This window comes from Trichinella spiralis (assembly GCF_000181795.1).
Source record: "Trichinella spiralis strain ISS 195 chromosome Unknown Scfld5, whole genome shotgun sequence".
Taxonomy (NCBI): domain Eukaryota; kingdom Metazoa; phylum Nematoda; class Enoplea; order Trichinellida; family Trichinellidae; genus Trichinella; species Trichinella spiralis.
Window position 1 is genome coordinate 3,963,040 of NW_003526944.1, and position 18,550 is coordinate 3,981,589.

The window sequence follows — 18,550 nt, forward strand, 5'->3', positions numbered from 1 at the left end:
GTCGGGCGGGCACGGGTCCCCCTTCGCGCAGAATGCCCAGACGAAACCACCGCCCCCGGCGAGTTTCATCACTTCGACCGCCTGCTTGTGCTCGATGTTGACCACAGAGCGTCCGTTGACCGACAACAGCTTGTCGCCGACCCGCAGGCCGGCCAAGTCGGCCGCGCCTCCGTCGATGATTTTGGAAATGAAAATTGAATTGTCGTCCTGCTTGTAGGGTGTGGAACCAAGCCCGCCGGCAATGCTCAAACCCAAACCTTGGTCGGTACGTCGAACAGTCAACGACAACCTCTGCTCGGTCGACGACGCTCTGGATGAAATCAAATAGCCGGCAACTTTCGCCTGGGCTTCTCCTGAATTTCTGTCCAACACGCTGCTTTTCAAAGGGTGTGGCGTGTTTTTGCGCTTCAGTCGACTTTGTACGACCTCTTCGTCTGCGTTGTCCTCGTTTTGAGCAAAGCTTACCGTCTTTTCCCAAGTCTGCTGTATCTGCGTTGATCAAAATTATCCACATAACAACTAACTGTGCACATGCCAAATGTATACACAAATATATATATATATATATACCTCTTCATTTCTTGGCGAAGAAGATTCCAGACGTTCCGCAGAAGCTCGAGACACCGTTCTCGGTGGGACAGGAGGCGGAACGGCTGGTCGTTTATCGTCGTCACTTGCAGGAGACTGAACTTCTGAAACACAACAAAAATTAAGTGAATGATTTGTTATTTTTTTTCTGATCAACAATAAATAAATTCATATATTCAAATGAAAATGCTATCCAAATATCAAATTTAATTATTACAATTGTATTTCGAATAAAAACATATAATACCAACAAAAGTGCTCAATATTACAATAACATGCAAATGAAAAGTGTTCATATTTTGAAGCAGCTTTGATTTTAAAACATAAAATCTAAAAACAACAACAACAACAACACATCATGCTCACTTCGGTGTCGTAACTTGAAAATTTTGAAAATATTCATCTTTTCCTTATCGGGATAATTATTCACTATTATAATATTATGAAGAAAAGCGGCAGCAGCTGTTGCAACAAAAGTAGCAAAAGCAAATGTGCAGCGTTGAAGCAGCACAGAGCAGTTAGTTAGCAGTTAGCAGTTAAGCAGCAGCAGCAGCAACGGCAGCAGTAGTTAAGCAACAATAACAAAGCTGCCGTGAGTGTGGGACTGCACTGCCGCAAACTGCTGAAAAGCTGCTAGAAATCAAAACTCAAAAACACACAAAAAAAAGATAATTCAACTCAAAACCGAAGAAACAAACGACTAACAATTGAATAATAATTAAAAAACAATAAAAATTAAAATTAAAGTAACAATTAGCTTACCGGAACAGGGCTGCTTTTCAGTGGGCGATCTGGCAACTGACGTACGGCCATCTTCGACGCTATCCTCGCCGGCCGATTTCCTGCGCCCATCACCCACTCGAAACGTCGCATCTTTGCCTGGCTGCAATGGCACGAAGAAAAAATTTTATACTTCTTTCTCACGCAACCTCACACAACAAATTACAATCATTCGATTAATAATTCAATTCAAAAAAATATATATACATAAATTATACCAAAACGAAATTTTATTATACTTTAATTTTCGGCTTAATAATGTTGAAGAAAACAATCAATATACGATATACAATTGCTGTCAAATATATCATCAGTTGGAATAAAACAAAGAAAAAGAAGAAGCAATGTGATTGCTAATGGCAAAGTAGAAATCAGAATAAATCATTTCAATGTAGTTGTTTGGAAAAGAGAAGGAAGACACTTATTCGAATGTTTTAACGTTCCATCACGTCGTACATATTGAATGGTTAATTCAACTTTGCCTTTCCTATTTCCGATCTTTTAATGCTAACAAACTAATCTCTCCCCAAAGACACATAGCCCCGCTACATACATAAAAACCGACAACGATTGATCAATTAATAAACCTGGCCAGCCCCCATCAAAGAAAGTGCACTGTAGATATAAATGTATATATATATATATACATAATGGAAAAGAAAAAATAGCATTCAAATCTCTTCCTGCCAAAAATTCTGAATAAGCTGAATAAAAGTGTCTCTCCAAAATATTGAAGCAAAAACTTGTTGAAATATTGACCATTTTCAAACAATGCCTTGTCACATCTTGCACCGGATATTCACATGTTGTATTTTACAGAACAAAACTCCACTTCTCCGATTTAAAAAAAAATATCCTTTTCGAAGAGCTTTTTTCACTTCATGCATCAATGTTGGAAAAAAAACTTTTATATTTTACAAACTATTGACACTTTGGTGCACAAATATACATATATTTTTCTTTGATTTTTTCGTATTAAATTGATGTTCAGAAATATTTTCAGTTTGGTGATGTGTTTGTTGCCTGCCTGTCGTTTGCCTGGCAGCAAGCACAGCATGTTGTTCAACACAAATTACCCACAAAACGAAATTAAGCGTAATTTTGCCGAAGAAAAATCAATGCCTACTCACAAAGAGCCTACTATTTACTACTTGCCACTTTGCAATGGAACGTTGAAACGAACGCAGGCCGGAAGTGGATCACTTTTGCAAAAATGATGAGTGTGCACAAAAAGCAAATTTCACAAAAAAGCAATCCCATTTCTACTCATATTTAAAAAAAACAACATGAAATATGTGCAGCACACACAACTAGAGTTAGTAGTTGATATAAATTTAAAAAAAAAAACAAGAGTTTAAAATTCTTGAGCATCATTTTCGTAAAATGTCCCACGTGCATTGTGAGAAAGAATAAAAAACGGATATTTGTATATTTATTCATTCAAAGAAAATAATTCTTGAGCTATTTTCAGCGGAATCGACAACTGCTTGCCAATCGAGTGAAATTGATTTCAATAAACTTTGTTTGTCCTCTCTTTGAACAAACAAAAACCAACCAACCTACCCCCACCCCTCTTGATGACAACCTCAAAAAAAATTGAATAATTTCTGTTGAGCAGTAGTTTTCATCTTGACACCTCATGTCGAACAAATTGAAAATTCAACTAAATTAACTATTTTAATAACTAAATTAACGACGATGATCAGTACCGACAGACTGACTGGCAAGAAATACGGCAACGTCAGTCAAACAGAACTTGCTAGCCAGCTGAGGACAACAACGTGACATGTTCAAGACGACCAACAACCAATTTAAATTAGCTATCAGAACAACAACCAGACACATTCGCTCTCTGGGGGCAGCTTTGAAAGCGTGAAAAGTGAATCTCCTCCCTTCCATGGATGATGAAGAAAAGTGATGAAAAAAAAACTGTTGCTGCTTACCTTATGATTTCCGTCATGCGGTATGACGTGCCCGTCGATTTGTCGACCTTTGGCTTTGGTCGGATGTTTGGGATGAGGGGTGTCGTGGCGTTCAAATTTGCCAATCGCTTCGTCATCCTCGTCAACACTGTCGCCATCCACGTCCGGGAAGTGGACCTTGGGACCGCCGACGAAACCATTTTCCACAACAGTCTCACCTTTAGTATCCCCTAATAAATACAACTGTAAAGTCGAACTGAAAACGCAAATTTACTCCATCTAATTTACCAGCCAAATTCGCATCCCTCTGCGGCAACAGATAACAAGTCAACACTTTCACACCAGTGCGAGAATCTTGATCTGCTTGCAACTTCAACAACGGCTGTGACTAAGCGAAACAACAACAATGATCATTGCATAATTGAAATAATAATTCAAACTTCATTTCTGTATACATACTTGATTATCCGACAGCCAGATTGCTTGCAAATTGCTCAACGCGTTCAATGTATACGGCAAAGAACGCAACCTAAACAAAAACAACATTTCGCATAAATTATTAATAGAACAAAAAAAATGAGTAAAAATTTAATTCACGTACCGATTTCCAGATACGTCAAGTACACGCAGTTGTTGCAATTTGCCTATTTCGAAAGGCAATATGGACAATAAATTGTTTCTTAATGAAAGAACGGTCAAGTTTGAACAACTTCCAATCTGAAAAAGCAGACTATTCAAATATACTATTCAAATCGATCAATAGTACGTAGAATAATTGATCGAAAAATAAAAACAAAATTCAAACGTACAGTACTGGGTAGTTCAGATAGACGATTTCGATCTACATTGAATACGGTCAATTTTTTCAAATTTCCCAAAGAACTGGGCAATTCCTGAAATTAACCAAAGAAAAATATTCATACACAAAAGTGGAAGAAGAAGAAGAATATTTAATAGCAATTTTTCAGCAAATAAAAATTGAATATCTTATTGAATTTTGTACTTAGTTGTCATTTCAAGTGTAAAGTTTGTCAAATTATTATACAACTGCTGAACATATAAATTACCAGTTTCAAAATCATCGTAAGCACGGTTGCGCACATTCGTCATTTTGAAAACATGTTAAATATACTCAAAAAAATTAAAAATAGAAATATATACATATTAAATGAACCAAAACAATGTAATATTTTGAATTTAATGTAATTAATCAATTCCCAGTTTTGAATAAAAACCATCCCATTGCATACTGTAAAATGTATCACAATAGAACGGTATTACTGTTCGACAAACTGTAGGCCTAATTATACTTTGTTGATACTGTAAGATGACCTTTACGGCAAACGATCTTGTATATGACAAGCATTTGAAAAAGAAACCTGTTCAGCAGAATGGCATAAAAAGGGAATGCCACGTCAACAACTATGCTAATTAACTATTAACATTAATGATTAATAACGCAAATATTGCAAATCTGAAAATAATCAGTATTAAAAGAAAATGATTAAAGATGAACAATTTGTTTCTTTTTTTCAAATCAACTCAACACGGTCGATTGGAAATAGCCGAAAACAGACAGCAAGCAGTATATTATTGGAAAAAGGCGAACTATGATGGTGATTGTTGCAAACAAATTGGTGATAAGTGATTCAATTGCAAAAGCGGAAAACTTAAAAACCGCCCAAAGTTAATATTGAGCAATCGATAAATAAATTAAAATAAAAATTATTAATCCGTTTCAAGAGCAAAATAAGTTGCGGAGTTGATTGAAAAAGAACAGAAGAACACTTACGGTGAGCAAATTTTCCGTCAACACAAGTTCGCACAGCGATGCACAACTGCCAATAGCCGGCGTCAGGGCTACTAGGCGATTTTTGTCAATTTTCAAAATGGTCAACTTTTTCAAACGACCGATCGAATGGGGCAATACTTCGACGCAATTTTGTGAAGCGGTCAAATCGGACAAACTGACCAATTCGCCCAGATCGTCCGGAAATGACAAAATTTTATTCTCTGATACATCCAACGATTGGAGCTTTTTCAAAAAAGTAATTTCCTACATAAACATACAAACAAATAAATAAATGAGCAACAGTGAATCAACGAATGTACTTTGGGCAAACATTCCAAATCATTGCAGTCAACGTACAATTCTTGCAAATTTTCCAACTGACCAATTTCCAATGGCTTTAAAAAAAGAAAAAAAACTTTTGTGTACAAGCAGAAAAAAACATTTAATAATAGCCGCTTTATTTTACCAAAGTTTCAAATTCGTTGCTGCCAATGTCGAGTCGTTTCAAATTTTTCAACTGCTCAATCGACGCCGGCAAGGAACGCAAAAGATTTTCCCTAGCTTCCAGAGCTTCCAAATTGGTCAGCTTGCCAATGTCCGTCGGCAAATTGGTCATCGATATGTCGTTCAAACCGAGAGATGTCAGACGGCCCAGTTGAAATACACACTCTGGAAGTCTGAATAAAAAGAAAACAAGCAACAACAAATTTAATTTACCTAAACGATGATGATCACTGTTCATATATTATATTATATTATATTATACGTGCTTGTTACCTGTTTATTGGGTTGCTGCTCAAATCGACGTAAAGTAAATTTCGACATTGCTTTATGCTGTCCGGAATTTCTTGAATATCTGCAATTGTTGATATGAAATTTTTAAAATGGAATCCATAATATACATAAATGGAAAGTGAATAAATCTACGGGCAGCCACATCAAATTGTCAACAAAGAAAGGTAAATTCGTATTGATCAAAGCCTACTGCTACTGAAAGCGTATGTCAAAATATCCAATTTGATGATCAATGCAATGTACGATTGGAAATATCGGATAAACAAAATTGCACAACAAACAAAAATGAAACTACATCAAAATCAATCGATCCATATTACCATTTTTGCTCAAATCCAAATCTTCCAATTCGGACAAATTGGAAATATCGGCAGGAACTTTGTAAATTTCATTGTCGCTCAGTGCCAATCGTCGCAGTTTGTGCAATCGAAAAACATGCTATAAAAATGAGCGATATTAAATTTTGAAAAATTGCAAAACCAACCCCAACAGCACAATTTGAAAAGGGGAAAGAAAAATTCATCTCTCACTTTGGAAATTTCTTTGATGTGGTTCGAATCGAGAAGCAGAACTTCCAAACTTCGAGTGTAGCGGACAACTTCTTCAGGGACGTGGTTCAGATTACACTGACGCTTGTCGAGCAATTCCACATGCCGGTTGAACAGCGGCACGCAGCTGAACATTTTCATTTGGAAGAATATGTTGATTCACTGTTTCAAATCAAAATTGGCCAATTCAGCTTGGCAAAGTGAAACTACATGGCCCGAGTACGTCGGCAACAAACTACTACTCGACAAAGCGGCGCCCGGCTAAATTACAGTAACCTAATGAACAATAATTAAGATCGATGTAAAAAATGTCACACGCTCCATTTTGATAAATTGTGCCAAAATTAATGCAGTTGTATTGGAAGACAATGTCGTTCACAGTAGTGATTAAAATTTGAAATTAAATTTTTTCAGCCCAATATTGTACATACAAATAATTCAACAATGCTGACGTGGTGGAGAAATGAAACTGTATGCTTTGCTGCGTGTTGTTGTTATTGTATTGAACACGTCAGCGGAAAATCTATGCTATGCTTCACAGTCGGTCAACGGCTTGCAGAGTTGATCCGTCTCACATTCCTCAAACTGACCCGGATGCAATTTTACAGTCCAATCAGCAAAATACACACAAACATACATGCACAAATCTGTGCTATTCAAATAATTTCCAAATCACAACTTGACAATCCAAACGGCCGCCTTATTTCATTTTTACTGTTCTATTTTTGAATATTTTCAACAATTGCAAAAGTGTGCATAATTAAATTCTAATTTTACTTTTTAATTTCTTTCTAATCAGTGAAACTTGTAACTTTATTTATAATGCAATGACACACACGCACACACACAAGTGACATTTTGATGACAAATGCGAAACATTTGTTTTGCATTTTCCACGACTGAATCATCATCATCATCAATTGGAAAATGTTCATTGAAATGCAAGTTTTTCATTTCGCTTCATCTTTTCAATCATTCATTAATGCTTTTATAATCCGTGACATTTGACTTGTCAAATTTAAATATGCTTCAAATTTTCGTGAAAACAGTAATTTCATTAATTCTCTCTTCATTTCAGTGGACATATTTCACTGCTGAAGTGCACTTCGGACAATTTCCATGCATCCACATATAACTATAGATTAAAATTTTCACAAGTTCAAAATGAAATTCTTCTCCCTCTGTTTTTCACCCATTCAAATGATTTCGAATAATATCAATCAATCAATCAATCAATCAATCAAAAAAGCGGATGATTTATAATATTTCCATGCAGTCAGTCAGTCAGTCTTCTTGTAAATATAAATTGTCAATTGGTAAAATTTGTAGTAAAAAAAGCAATGAATGATGATGACGTTGAATTCACTTCAATGAAACATACAACTCAACAGGATGCAGTGTTTATTAACGGAAATCTATATCCGATGGAATGCTATTTTGAAGCATGTTACAAACAAATGTTCATAAATCATGTCTGGATGCTTTTATTTTCCTAAAAACAACAACAGCAACAACATATCCATTCTTGAAAATCAAAAAATGTAAAAAATAATATTATACTTACTTCCAATTGAAAAAAAAACAGAAATTTATTTTTTTAATTTCATACCAACAGAAACGTATATATATGGGCTGGCTTGCAAAGCAGTATGAAGATAACAAGAAAAAAACCAACAGCCAGCTATGTTTCAAGCAGTTAACTTTTTTCTTCATCTTCCTCCTCTTTATTTTCTTCTTTTTCTTCATCTTCCTCATCTTCATTTTCTTTTTTTCCTTCATCATCACCTTTCGTTTCTTCTTCATCTTTTTTATCATTGTCCTCCTCCTTTTCATCTGCATCATTTCCATTTTCATTCTCCTCTTTTCCATCATTATCATCATCATTTTCGTCACCATCACCTTCAGAATCTGCAATGTGAAAAATAAAAATAAACAAACAAACAAATCCATGCATGTCGAACAAGCACAATTATGCAGTATATAATATATGCAAAAAAGTAGGAATGTCGTAGGTTTTCATTTCAACTGCATTGAAATCAAGCTTGGTTCAAAATAATGATTGTTGACAAATAAATAAATAAATAAATAAATAAATAAATAAATTGATACCTTTTTTGAAAATCCAACAATAGCCAGTCTTGCATACTCCCGTTTCAGTACATTCTTTATCCTGGTCGCAGAGTTTCAAAGGGGATTGTAGTGCTGCATCTTGGCAAGTGGAATTTTCATCGCACAATTTTCTTCCAGAACATTGTTCATGATTTGAACAATAATTTGCTGAAAATATCCGTTTTCTTTTCTTCATATATATTACTTTAAAAATTATTTACCTTTTGTCAATTTGAAACAAACTCCATTTTTACAGATCGAATTCTGAGCACACTCTTCATCTTTTCTACATTTGCTCATCGGCTCAGCATCGACACATTTCCCACTTATACACACTTTATTTCCATAGCAATCGTTGTGCTTTTTACATTGTCCTGTTATAAATTCAGAATCATGAATATTATTTTGATTCGTTTAAATTGAAATAAAAAAAATGAACACACCCAAAGATGATGATGATGACGATGATGGTGGTGCAGAAGCAATTTCACCAAACAATTCCCAGCAAACTTCATGCCAACAAGCTTGTTCACTATTACCACAATCTCTGTGCCTTTCGCATTCCTTTCCTGTTGGTTTTGCTTTTTCACATTTCTTCTTCACGCACACTTGTCTAGCATTACAATCATCATGCATTCTGCATTGGCTGTCTGATTTAGGCGGATGACTGCTTGTACTGGCTTTTTCTTCTTCTGAAAACAGCAACAAATTTCTAATATGAATATTTTACAAAACCAAAATCATTAAACAAATTCAAAATCTTGCTGTATTCTTCGAAGCATAATCCATACAAGCAGGCCTGATCATCGGCGCACTGGTCGTCGTTCTCATCGCAATAAATACCGTCACCATTTTTGCTGATCACCGGAGCGGCAGGTTTGCATTCATTTTTCACACACAACGCCTGATACGGTTGACAATCGCTGTGCACTTTGCAACTTTTCGGCAGCTTTACTATTACACTTGCTAAACGATATGCAAATCAACATTATCCCTCAGGTAATATATCACATTATACTATATTATATTATACTATACTATACTATACTATATTATATTGGTTACTTTGTCGTTTGCTAAAGACAAAAATCAGCAATTGAACAACAAGCACGAATGACGACAACAACGCTCTGGACATTTTTCTCCTGCTGCAGCAATTATTTGACAAAGCAGTCATCTTAAATTCACCCAAACTAGGCACAATTCAGACAAATTCTGTTTACTCAGACAAAATTCATATCCATCCAATTCACTCACAATTGTACACTTCCATGCAACAAAAGCAGCTCTCATGCTACAAGCAGCATCATTTCACAATGCATTACCGTCTTTTTATAAACAAATAAAAAAACCGACGAACAACAAATAATTCATATGCTTTTTGTACATTCAATGGCATTTCTATTAAATGGAAAGTCTAATTTTTAGGAAAAATTTTTCCATTGTTCGATTTGTTTTACCAAAAAAAAATAATAACTGATTTTTTTCCAACTACTAGTAAATATTTGTATTGAATTAGTGAGAAAGAAAAAACTGAAATTAGTATCCAAAATGCGAATACATATTATAGCCAACAAATGACGCATACAATGCCGCCAATACAACAGCACACTAGCGTAGATAAACAGACAAGAATAACAACGCAGATAGCGCATTTTGTTCATTTTTGTGCTAGATGATGAAATTCAAAGTATTTTTAGCTCAAACATCCCTTCACCCATATGCAAAACTGTTGTCTGTGGTAAAATAAATAAATATTTAATAAAATGCACTAAACTAATATTTAACAATTGACTAATAGGCGAAAAAGCACGCAATTAGTCGCATATTACCAGGCGTTGGATGTGCGTTACGCAAGCTGATGCAACTGCAAGACAATTTTATTAATTAAAGCCAAAACAAATGTGATTGCAGAATGGATGTGTTTTTAGTTGGAAAATTTTCACAATTTTAAAAAGGGCTTAATTTCAAAATTTCCATTCCAGCTCACAGTCAACAAACAACAGCTGAATATCGTCGTCATCAAATGAAAATATTATTACCAATCTGCGTTGTAATATTATTCTTCTTGCCACAACAAACGGAAACTTTTGGTTAGAGAAGTGTTTTTATTTTTATGCAAAAAAAATAATAATAATTTCATTTTCAGCATGCAAAACGCACAAGCAATGTCCAGGCCAGTCGATATGTGTGAACAGGAAGTGCAAATTAGCGGCTCCAAGTAGGAGATATTCAGAATGTCAAACACAGAAACACTGCGGCTATGGTTCATATTGCAAATTTGGACTCTGCTGGATTGAACGTGATCCTTCTTCGTCAGAAGAAGAAGATCAAGGTATGTGAAATTTGTATATTCCATTTGCATATTGTTTATGGTTTATAATCTACTTCTCTTTCTCAACAAAGATCATTCAATGATTTCCATTGAATATTTTAAAAATAGAAAGTAATAAAACTACTTTTTCCTAATATAATTTTTTTTGGTTCATTTAGCATCAAGAAGCTGAATTAAGATAGACTAAAAGTAACAAAATCTTACAAATTGTTGATATTCGTATCGTTCGTTCAATTCATCCATTAATTTCCATTAACCAATCTGCTATATCGCAAACAAGCTTACCTTCAGCAGTACAATATTAAAAGTCAATATTGAATCAAGCGAAACCAATTTTATCAATCATGCGTATTATTCAGGTCAAAAAAAGCGAATCGAGGACGTAATTCACAATATCAAATTGTTTCATCGCAAACCTCATTTCACTTTTCAAATTCTCCATTTTCATTCAACCAAAATAAATTCAATGATAAATACCAAAAAAAAGAGAAAAATATCAAATACTTATACATATATATATATATTTTTTTTGGAATTTGTTTATGAATAAAGCATAACAAATATATTAAATAAATTATTGCCTTTTTTCCCAATTTTAGCAAAATGTAAAGTGCACGAAGATTGTCCAGGAAATAAGCTTTGTAATAAATATGGAGAATGCAAACCAGGTCGACCGACGTCGAACACTTGCGAAGATGATTATTCATGCGATGAAGGAGAATATTGCAAGTACAATTTCTGTTGGGTCTATGCAAATGGTAATTTGAATAAACCAATATTAAAAAATAGTTTTTTGAGTGATAATAAAAAAATATCTTGTTTAGATGAAAATTCCAAATTTGATGCAAAAATAATAGACGAAAATAGATGCCAAACGCACGAAAAATGCATGACAAAAAAAGTGTGCGAAAACGGCAAATGCAAGCCTGCAAAACCGATCGATCGATCTTGCGAAACTGATAAAAATTGTGGGAAAAATAATAAATGCAAATACGGTGTCTGCTTTCAACTGATTTAAAACGTATGCTGTGAAGATGCAGTTATTAAGACAAAAAAAATTATTCTACAGCAGTTTTTCCTCCATTCTTCATAAATTAATGTAAGAAAGAAATCAATCATCCTCGCACAATTACAAACAAACATTAAAAATGTCAAATATTCAAATACGCACGTATTCATATTACATTAAAATATTAAGCATGGTACTGCTGTTGTTTTTTGATAAATAAAGAAATCCCTGATATTGCGACAAAATTGTTCTTCATAAAAAAAACAACAAATTTTAAATTTCAAAAATCATGTTTTCATAAATCATTCGTTTGCTCCACACTAACTATTATCCCCTAATGTTGTTCTACTTACTGGTATTGTAAAAATAGCTCTACAACGAAATGTATGCATAATAAATTAGATGTGTTGAAATATTAAAACTTTATTAAAATTAATGCTACTATAAAAACAGTAACTGTGGGAAATGAATGAAGAATAATTAATTGATAACATGCTGGGAGAAATAGAACAATTTTGAAAACACATCAATTACTGTTGAACTGTATTACAGGGAAATCAATAAGAAATCTGACTTTGTCCTGATTGTGAAAGTTTGAGAAAAAAATTTTCAGCCCCAGATGACTTACAATACAAACTTACGTTCCACCTGTCATTCGATTTCACTTTTAACTCAACAAACACAGTTACGCCCAAGTGAAATATATTTAAAAAAACTTCTCCTTTAAGACATATGATGCGGTTGATTTATTCAACGCTGCTGACAAATAAAGTACATATATACAGATATTTACTTATTTAAAAATAAAAAAAGATATATATATATATATATAAATCATGAAAAGTTGGCCAAGATAACTTCAATGGAATTCGTTAGTGCCAAATCGAACAATACCATGTCATCCTTCTGCACTTTTGCATTGTTACTGTTATTGATCTCCCTCGTAAAATGTAAGTAAAAGTTGTTCCATTTCTACCCATCCAAAAAGAATATAATTTACGATTAATGCTCATTGTAAAATCAGATCAAAAAACCCTTTTTAATAACTGATTAACAAAATTAAAAATCGACTAAATCAACTGATAAACTATTATTGAGCAAATAAGTTATATTTGGTCCTAACGTTGATGCTTTCTACATATTCACACAGTTCTACAAATTCAACATAAAATTATACAATATATATATATACAATTTCATTTTTAGCATGTGATAAACACTCTGACTGTTCGGGTCAAGCAATATGCGATGATGGCAAATGCGTACCAGCAAAACCAGTGGGAGGGGAGTGTAAAACAGATAGTGAATGCAACGAATCCAAAAAACAAGCCTGCATCTCTGGAATATGCATGGCAAAAGCTGTGCCTGCTGAGAGTACGTTCACATTCATAGTACTGTATATTATAATTAATTCAAAAAAAATATTACCACTAATTTATTATAATTCAATAAACAAATGAGTACATATATATATATATATATATATATATAGATAATCTCATTTCTCATATCATTGGAATAATCAGATAAATAAAAAGTGAATTAATAAGTAATTAATCTGAAACTTATTATATTCAAATAAAAGTATAATTATCCAATTAACAAAATTGACATAGTTTGATTATAAAATTTAGAAAAAAATTATTTCAGAAAAAGAAGAAAAATGCACCAATCATTACGACTGCAGTGGACAACGGGTGTGCAAAAATGGAAAATGTGTACCGGCATATTCGACGAGCAAAACTTGTTCAAATCCTGGTGGATGTCCATTAGCGCAAAAATGCGCTTACGGATATTGCTTTGAAGCTTACGACCCGAGCAGTAAGAGATTCTAATTAAAATTTATACTAAAGGAAAAGAAAACAAATTGTTCTGCACAAACAAGCGAACGCAAACGAAATGTTCTCTTGCAATTGAAATATATTAAAATGCTTTATTTTGAAAATGGTAGAGAAAATTTTTATTTAAAAATTTAAATTTTACGTCAGTTTCTGAAAATGACATTTTGACGTTGAAAATGAGCAAGTTATCTTGAGAAAAAAAAAAGATTACAAAAGCCAGCATAACGATATAAACGACGACGACAACAACAACAACAACACTAATCACGCAAGTATCACAGCTAGTGATGCTATTGAATACAAGCACAAATAATGCAAAAATACAAAAATTAATGCAAATCAGTTGCAGCAAAATATCAACAAAACAACAACAAACGCTGGAAATTTTTTGTTTAGATCCTTCCAAGCCACCGCCCCCTTCAGAACCCTCTTCTGACAAATGTTCAGTGAACGAAGACTGCCCAGGAAGTTCTTTGTGCAAAAATGGGCAATGTAAAATTGCCATTATGTTGGGAAAAATCAAATGCACAACCGACAGTCAATGCGGAAAGAATGGTGGCTGTAAAAATGGATTCTGTTACTTCTGTAAGCTCTCTCTGCCTAGATGCACAGATTCATTTACATTTTGCAAGTTGAAAAAAAACAATTTTTCTTTACAACATCATACACTGTTTCAGATATCCCAGATTATAAGATCTGCAAGACACATTCAGAATGTGAAGGCAATTTTCTGTGCTTAAATTATGTATGCGTTCCTGCTTTTACGTGGGGTGTCCGTTGCGACAAATTTCAAAGCTGTCCACCGAAACACATATGCAAAAATGGAAAATGCTATTTCTTCCTCTTGTGAAAAATACACTGCAAACAAATGAATCATCGTTCATTTGCACAACCTTATAAATGAAATAATGAAAAAAATGTTCTGTTTTTTTTATGTTGCCAAAAATATATTTTTCAATTGAATTGAATAAAATTTAAACGAACGCAATGTGCAATAAAAATGTTAGTTATCAAAACAGTGGCAGTGATAAATTAAAAAAAAACACTGATGCTCATTTAAAGAAGAAAGAAAACAGAAAGCATTATTTTCAATTTTCATCTGATCAAAGTTAAACAAGTCAAAAATTTGATAATCTCTTTCAAGCATTCATTCATTGATACAATTTAGACAATGGAAACAATAAAACAATACTATGGAAAATATGCTTCTACGTAACAGCAACTGTGTTTCATTGTAAATAAATTTTCATTACAAATTCATTTCAAAAAATTCACTTTGAGCAGTTAAGATTGAAATCATAAATCTACGGTGAAGAAGATCCTCATCTCGATCGTACAGTCGAACAATGCTTTGCCTGATTGTATTCACCGCCTCCCTGCATAGTTTGCTACTACAATTAGCTGCCGCAGCTGGTAAGTTCCCATGATCCCGCTTCAACAGTGCACAATGACTTATTTCAAAATTGCAGAATGCAGCTCAAATTCGGATTGTGGAAGTCAAACGCTGTGTTATAAAAATAAATGCGTTCCAGCAATGCCGGTTGGTGGAGATTGTGAAAGTGATTACGATTGCAATATATCCGAAAATCACTACTGCGTTTATGGTGTTTGCATGACTTATGCTTACGTGACAGAAGGTCAGTTGAACAAACGACAAATAAGCTTTATTCACATTAATTCAACTGAACCATTAAAACAATTTTAGACAAACCTAATTATAACCAAAAATGCGACAATCATTATGACTGCAGTGGTCAAAGGGTGTGCAAAAATTACAAATGTGTCGCAGCATATGCGACCCAAAGAACTTGCTCATATCCTGCAGAGTGTGAATTAGAAGAGAAATGCATGGACAGATTGTGCTTCAAAGCTTATGTTCCCGGTGGTAAAAAAAATATTTTTTGTAAAAAATTCAAAAGTCAAATTCTTAAATTTTACATATTCATCAGTTTAGGCAGCAATAATAATAATAATAAGCCGAGTTTTCCACCTCCAACGCCCCCAATATATGTACCACAGTGCAAGCAGCATGAACAATGCCCAAACAATTACCTTTGTAAAGATGGAAAATGCAAATATGCCGTTCAGGTTGGAAATATACGATGCTCTTATGATAAACAGTGCGGAGAAACCGGTGGTTGCAAATATGGCTATTGTTACTTTTGTAATTCTTTTTTTTAAATTAATTTCCACAATTACGAAATCACAAAATTTAGACAAACACGAAAATGAAAACAATAACCCTGCTTGTACAAAGCATACACACTGTCCGGGCTACGAACTCTGCTTAAGGAAACAGTGCGTTCCTGCAAGTACATGGGGAGTACAATGTGACAATTTTCAATCTTGTCCACCAGGAAACATTTGCAAAAACGGTCTATGTTTATTTTATATTTAAATATAGTCGTGCGATATGTTTTGCAAAACAAATATTAAAAAAATAATAATAAACTGCGTTGTCATATTGCATCATTGTACATTGAAAATTGTTTTGCCAGTATTGCAAAGTGACAAATTGAAAATGAAAAAATATTTTTTAACTTAAAAATATGCATTTACAATATTTAATAATGCAAGTATAGCACAGACAATAAATAAAACTGCTTCATTTCACCTAAATCAACAGTTTCCAAGTAGTTGACAAATGAATCAGACAAATTACTATTAGTATTTTCTAAAATTAAATTAAATTAAATTAAAACAATCACCATTCAAAACAATCATTATGAAATCGTATGCAATATAAATATATAGCATATTACAATGTATACATCGTGTCAAGTACAAATACAGCTCGAAAAAAGAAAGTATCATTTGCACAAGTGAAACTGTTCACTGCTAAACTTGAAATTTATAACACAAATATTAGAAGATTTGCTTAATTAGAAAAATTAACATAATCTTCGTTCATCAAATCATAGTATCAAAACAAACATTACCATTTTTCCAGACAATGTCAACACTAGCAGTTCAATCATTTTTGTAAATGTTGTTTGTATACTGCTTGGTAATAATGTATTTAAAAAACTGTCAAAGCTGAAAAAGATCACATTCTGACGAGCTGAGAAGATTCCAGAATTCTGGTATTCAAAAACCACATAATTTGAATCATGTACAAGATTGCAATTTTTCCGTTAGTGTTGGCCAGTTTTTACATAAGTACTATGGCGCAGCGTAAGTAGTAGATGATAATATTCGTCACTTATTTAACACTGTTTTATTCTGATTTTACTTTTAGCTTGCAATAAGCATAGTGAATGTAGTGGTCAAGCAATGTGTGTTAGCAGCAAATGTGTAGCAGCCAAACCTACTGGACCAAATTGTGACAAAGATTCAGAGTGCAAAGATTCAGAAGCCTGTATTTATGGAATATGTATGTCTCCGGCAGAAAAGCCACCCTGTAAGTGAATTCTCAAGTGCATTTTATGTAAGACAAATTATAAAACACACAAAACTGACTAAAACCCCAGTTCAAATTACCTTACTTTGTCAACAGTATTGCTAAATGAACCATAGTTGAAAGAACAAATAAGAAATTCATTCATAAAAATTAATAACTGCTTTCAGCATCAAGCAAAGGCTGCACTAATCATTACGATTGTGAAAGTCAACAAGTCTGTCATAAGCAAAAATGTGTTTCTGCTTATTCGACCGGCATTAGCTGCAAAAATAATGGCGGCTGCATTGCACAACAAGTATGCCGTTTCGGCGTATGCTGGGCAGCTTATTTATGAGTCGTGAAAATTCTGCAAGACATGAAATCAATCCTCTCCAATCGTTCACAATCGAAATCACTAATCTTAATATTTATAACCATTTTAAACAACTGCCGAAAAGTCAAAAGTTGCATTTACGAAAAAAATTACCCTTTTAAAAATGCAACTTTAACGTCAGAATAAATTTCAAACCGAACAACTCGATAATAAATAAAATAGACTAGTGTTGATTTTGAACACCATTTTATGATTTGCGTGTGTGCATGACGCGCCAATATACCTTACGCGAGCAGATTTGATTACGTGCAATCAGACTTTGCTCAGAGAAAAAAAAATCAAACACGTTACTTACGCAAATATTATTACTTCACCATGACTTGACAATTCTACAGCCTGCAATCAGTGAATAAGTTATTGTTAGCATTATGAATTCTGAGCACAGGGTATTTAAAAAGGAAAAATAATAAAAAGCAAATCATACAGAATATCAAATCAGCTTCAGCAAACGCAAACGGTTCAACAATTAAACTTATTGGAAGTTTGTGTTTCAGTAAATAAAACTACTCACTTATTAAAAATCCATCCATTACATTGAAATTAAACATTTCCACAATTCGCTTTGCAATAAACATATCACCTGCAGTTTATAGTTTCACAGTATCACTTACAAGAAAGTAGGTTCATGTGGAAATTGAAAAAAAATGGGTCAACTATCACTGGATAAATAAACATGTATATAATTTATTAGGTAATATGTCAGTTGTTAAATTTCAATTATCAAGAACAACTTGTAAAATTTTTCTAATCGAATCAAATTCTACAATTCTGCAAGTTCAATTGATCATGAATTTATTGAAAACATATAATTACTCAGCATTGCTGTAAAAATCAATATTAGAAATGAACTGTTTGAGCAAAAATGCAGTCTGTAAAAACACCAGCCGAATGGAGCAGAGCATTTGCTCTGCTTATCAAAGCCGACCACCGTTATTAATAATGTCGATTTCTTCTTGAGTCAATTTCAGTCGCTGAAAATTACCAAATTTCGAACCAGAAGTATGAGAAGTCGCATCTTTACGCAACAGAAGATTTGCGGAGAGAATTTTGTCACTGCC

The 18,550-nt window shown here is 33.6% G+C and overlaps 4 protein-coding genes across 4 annotated transcripts; 3 read left to right on the forward strand and 1 right to left on the reverse strand.

Annotated features, from left to right (window-relative positions):
• Nucleotides 1-50: 50 nt before the first annotated feature.
• Tsp_08367 (putative PDZ domain protein) lies at nt 51-9,672 on the reverse strand (the record flags this gene model as incomplete). The annotated part of the gene is made up of 18 exons (XM_003375326.1): nt 9,600-9,672; nt 9,074-9,226; nt 8,756-8,908; nt 8,535-8,702; nt 7,264-7,324; nt 6,408-6,552; nt 6,198-6,315; nt 5,860-5,938; nt 5,549-5,759; nt 5,361-5,477; nt 5,083-5,325; nt 4,100-4,183; nt 3,892-4,007; nt 3,750-3,819; nt 3,312-3,533; nt 1,351-1,471; nt 625-692; nt 51-489 (listed from the first exon to the last, which is right to left on the reverse strand). Coding segments are annotated over exons 1-18 (2,641 nt in total), but the record flags the coding sequence as incomplete, so codon positions are not given.
• An 888-nt stretch (nt 9,673-10,560) lies between these two features.
• Tsp_08368 (PDZ domain protein) lies at nt 10,561-11,887 on the forward strand. The gene is made up of 4 exons (XM_003375327.1): nt 10,561-10,627; nt 10,684-10,869; nt 11,499-11,627; nt 11,694-11,887. Exons 1-4 carry the CDS (start codon nt 10,561-10,563, stop codon nt 11,885-11,887), a joined length of 576 nt encoding a protein of 191 aa, XP_003375375.1.
• Nucleotides 11,888-12,773: 886 nt separating this feature from the next.
• On the forward strand, nt 12,774-14,569 carry Tsp_08369 (hypothetical protein). Its single transcript, XM_003375328.1, has 5 exons — nt 12,774-12,828; nt 13,085-13,252; nt 13,529-13,699; nt 14,167-14,304; nt 14,397-14,569. Exons 1-5 carry the CDS (start codon nt 12,774-12,776, stop codon nt 14,567-14,569), a joined length of 705 nt encoding a protein of 234 aa, XP_003375376.1.
• A 496-nt stretch (nt 14,570-15,065) lies between these two features.
• On the forward strand, nt 15,066-17,453 carry Tsp_08370 (conserved hypothetical protein). The gene is made up of 6 exons (XM_003375329.1): nt 15,066-15,132; nt 15,189-15,356; nt 15,425-15,604; nt 16,670-16,726; nt 16,958-17,119; nt 17,287-17,453. The coding sequence occupies exons 1-6, from the start codon at nt 15,066-15,068 to the stop codon at nt 17,451-17,453; spliced, it is 801 nt and encodes a 266-aa protein (XP_003375377.1).
• Nucleotides 17,454-18,550: the final 1,097 nt, after the last annotated feature.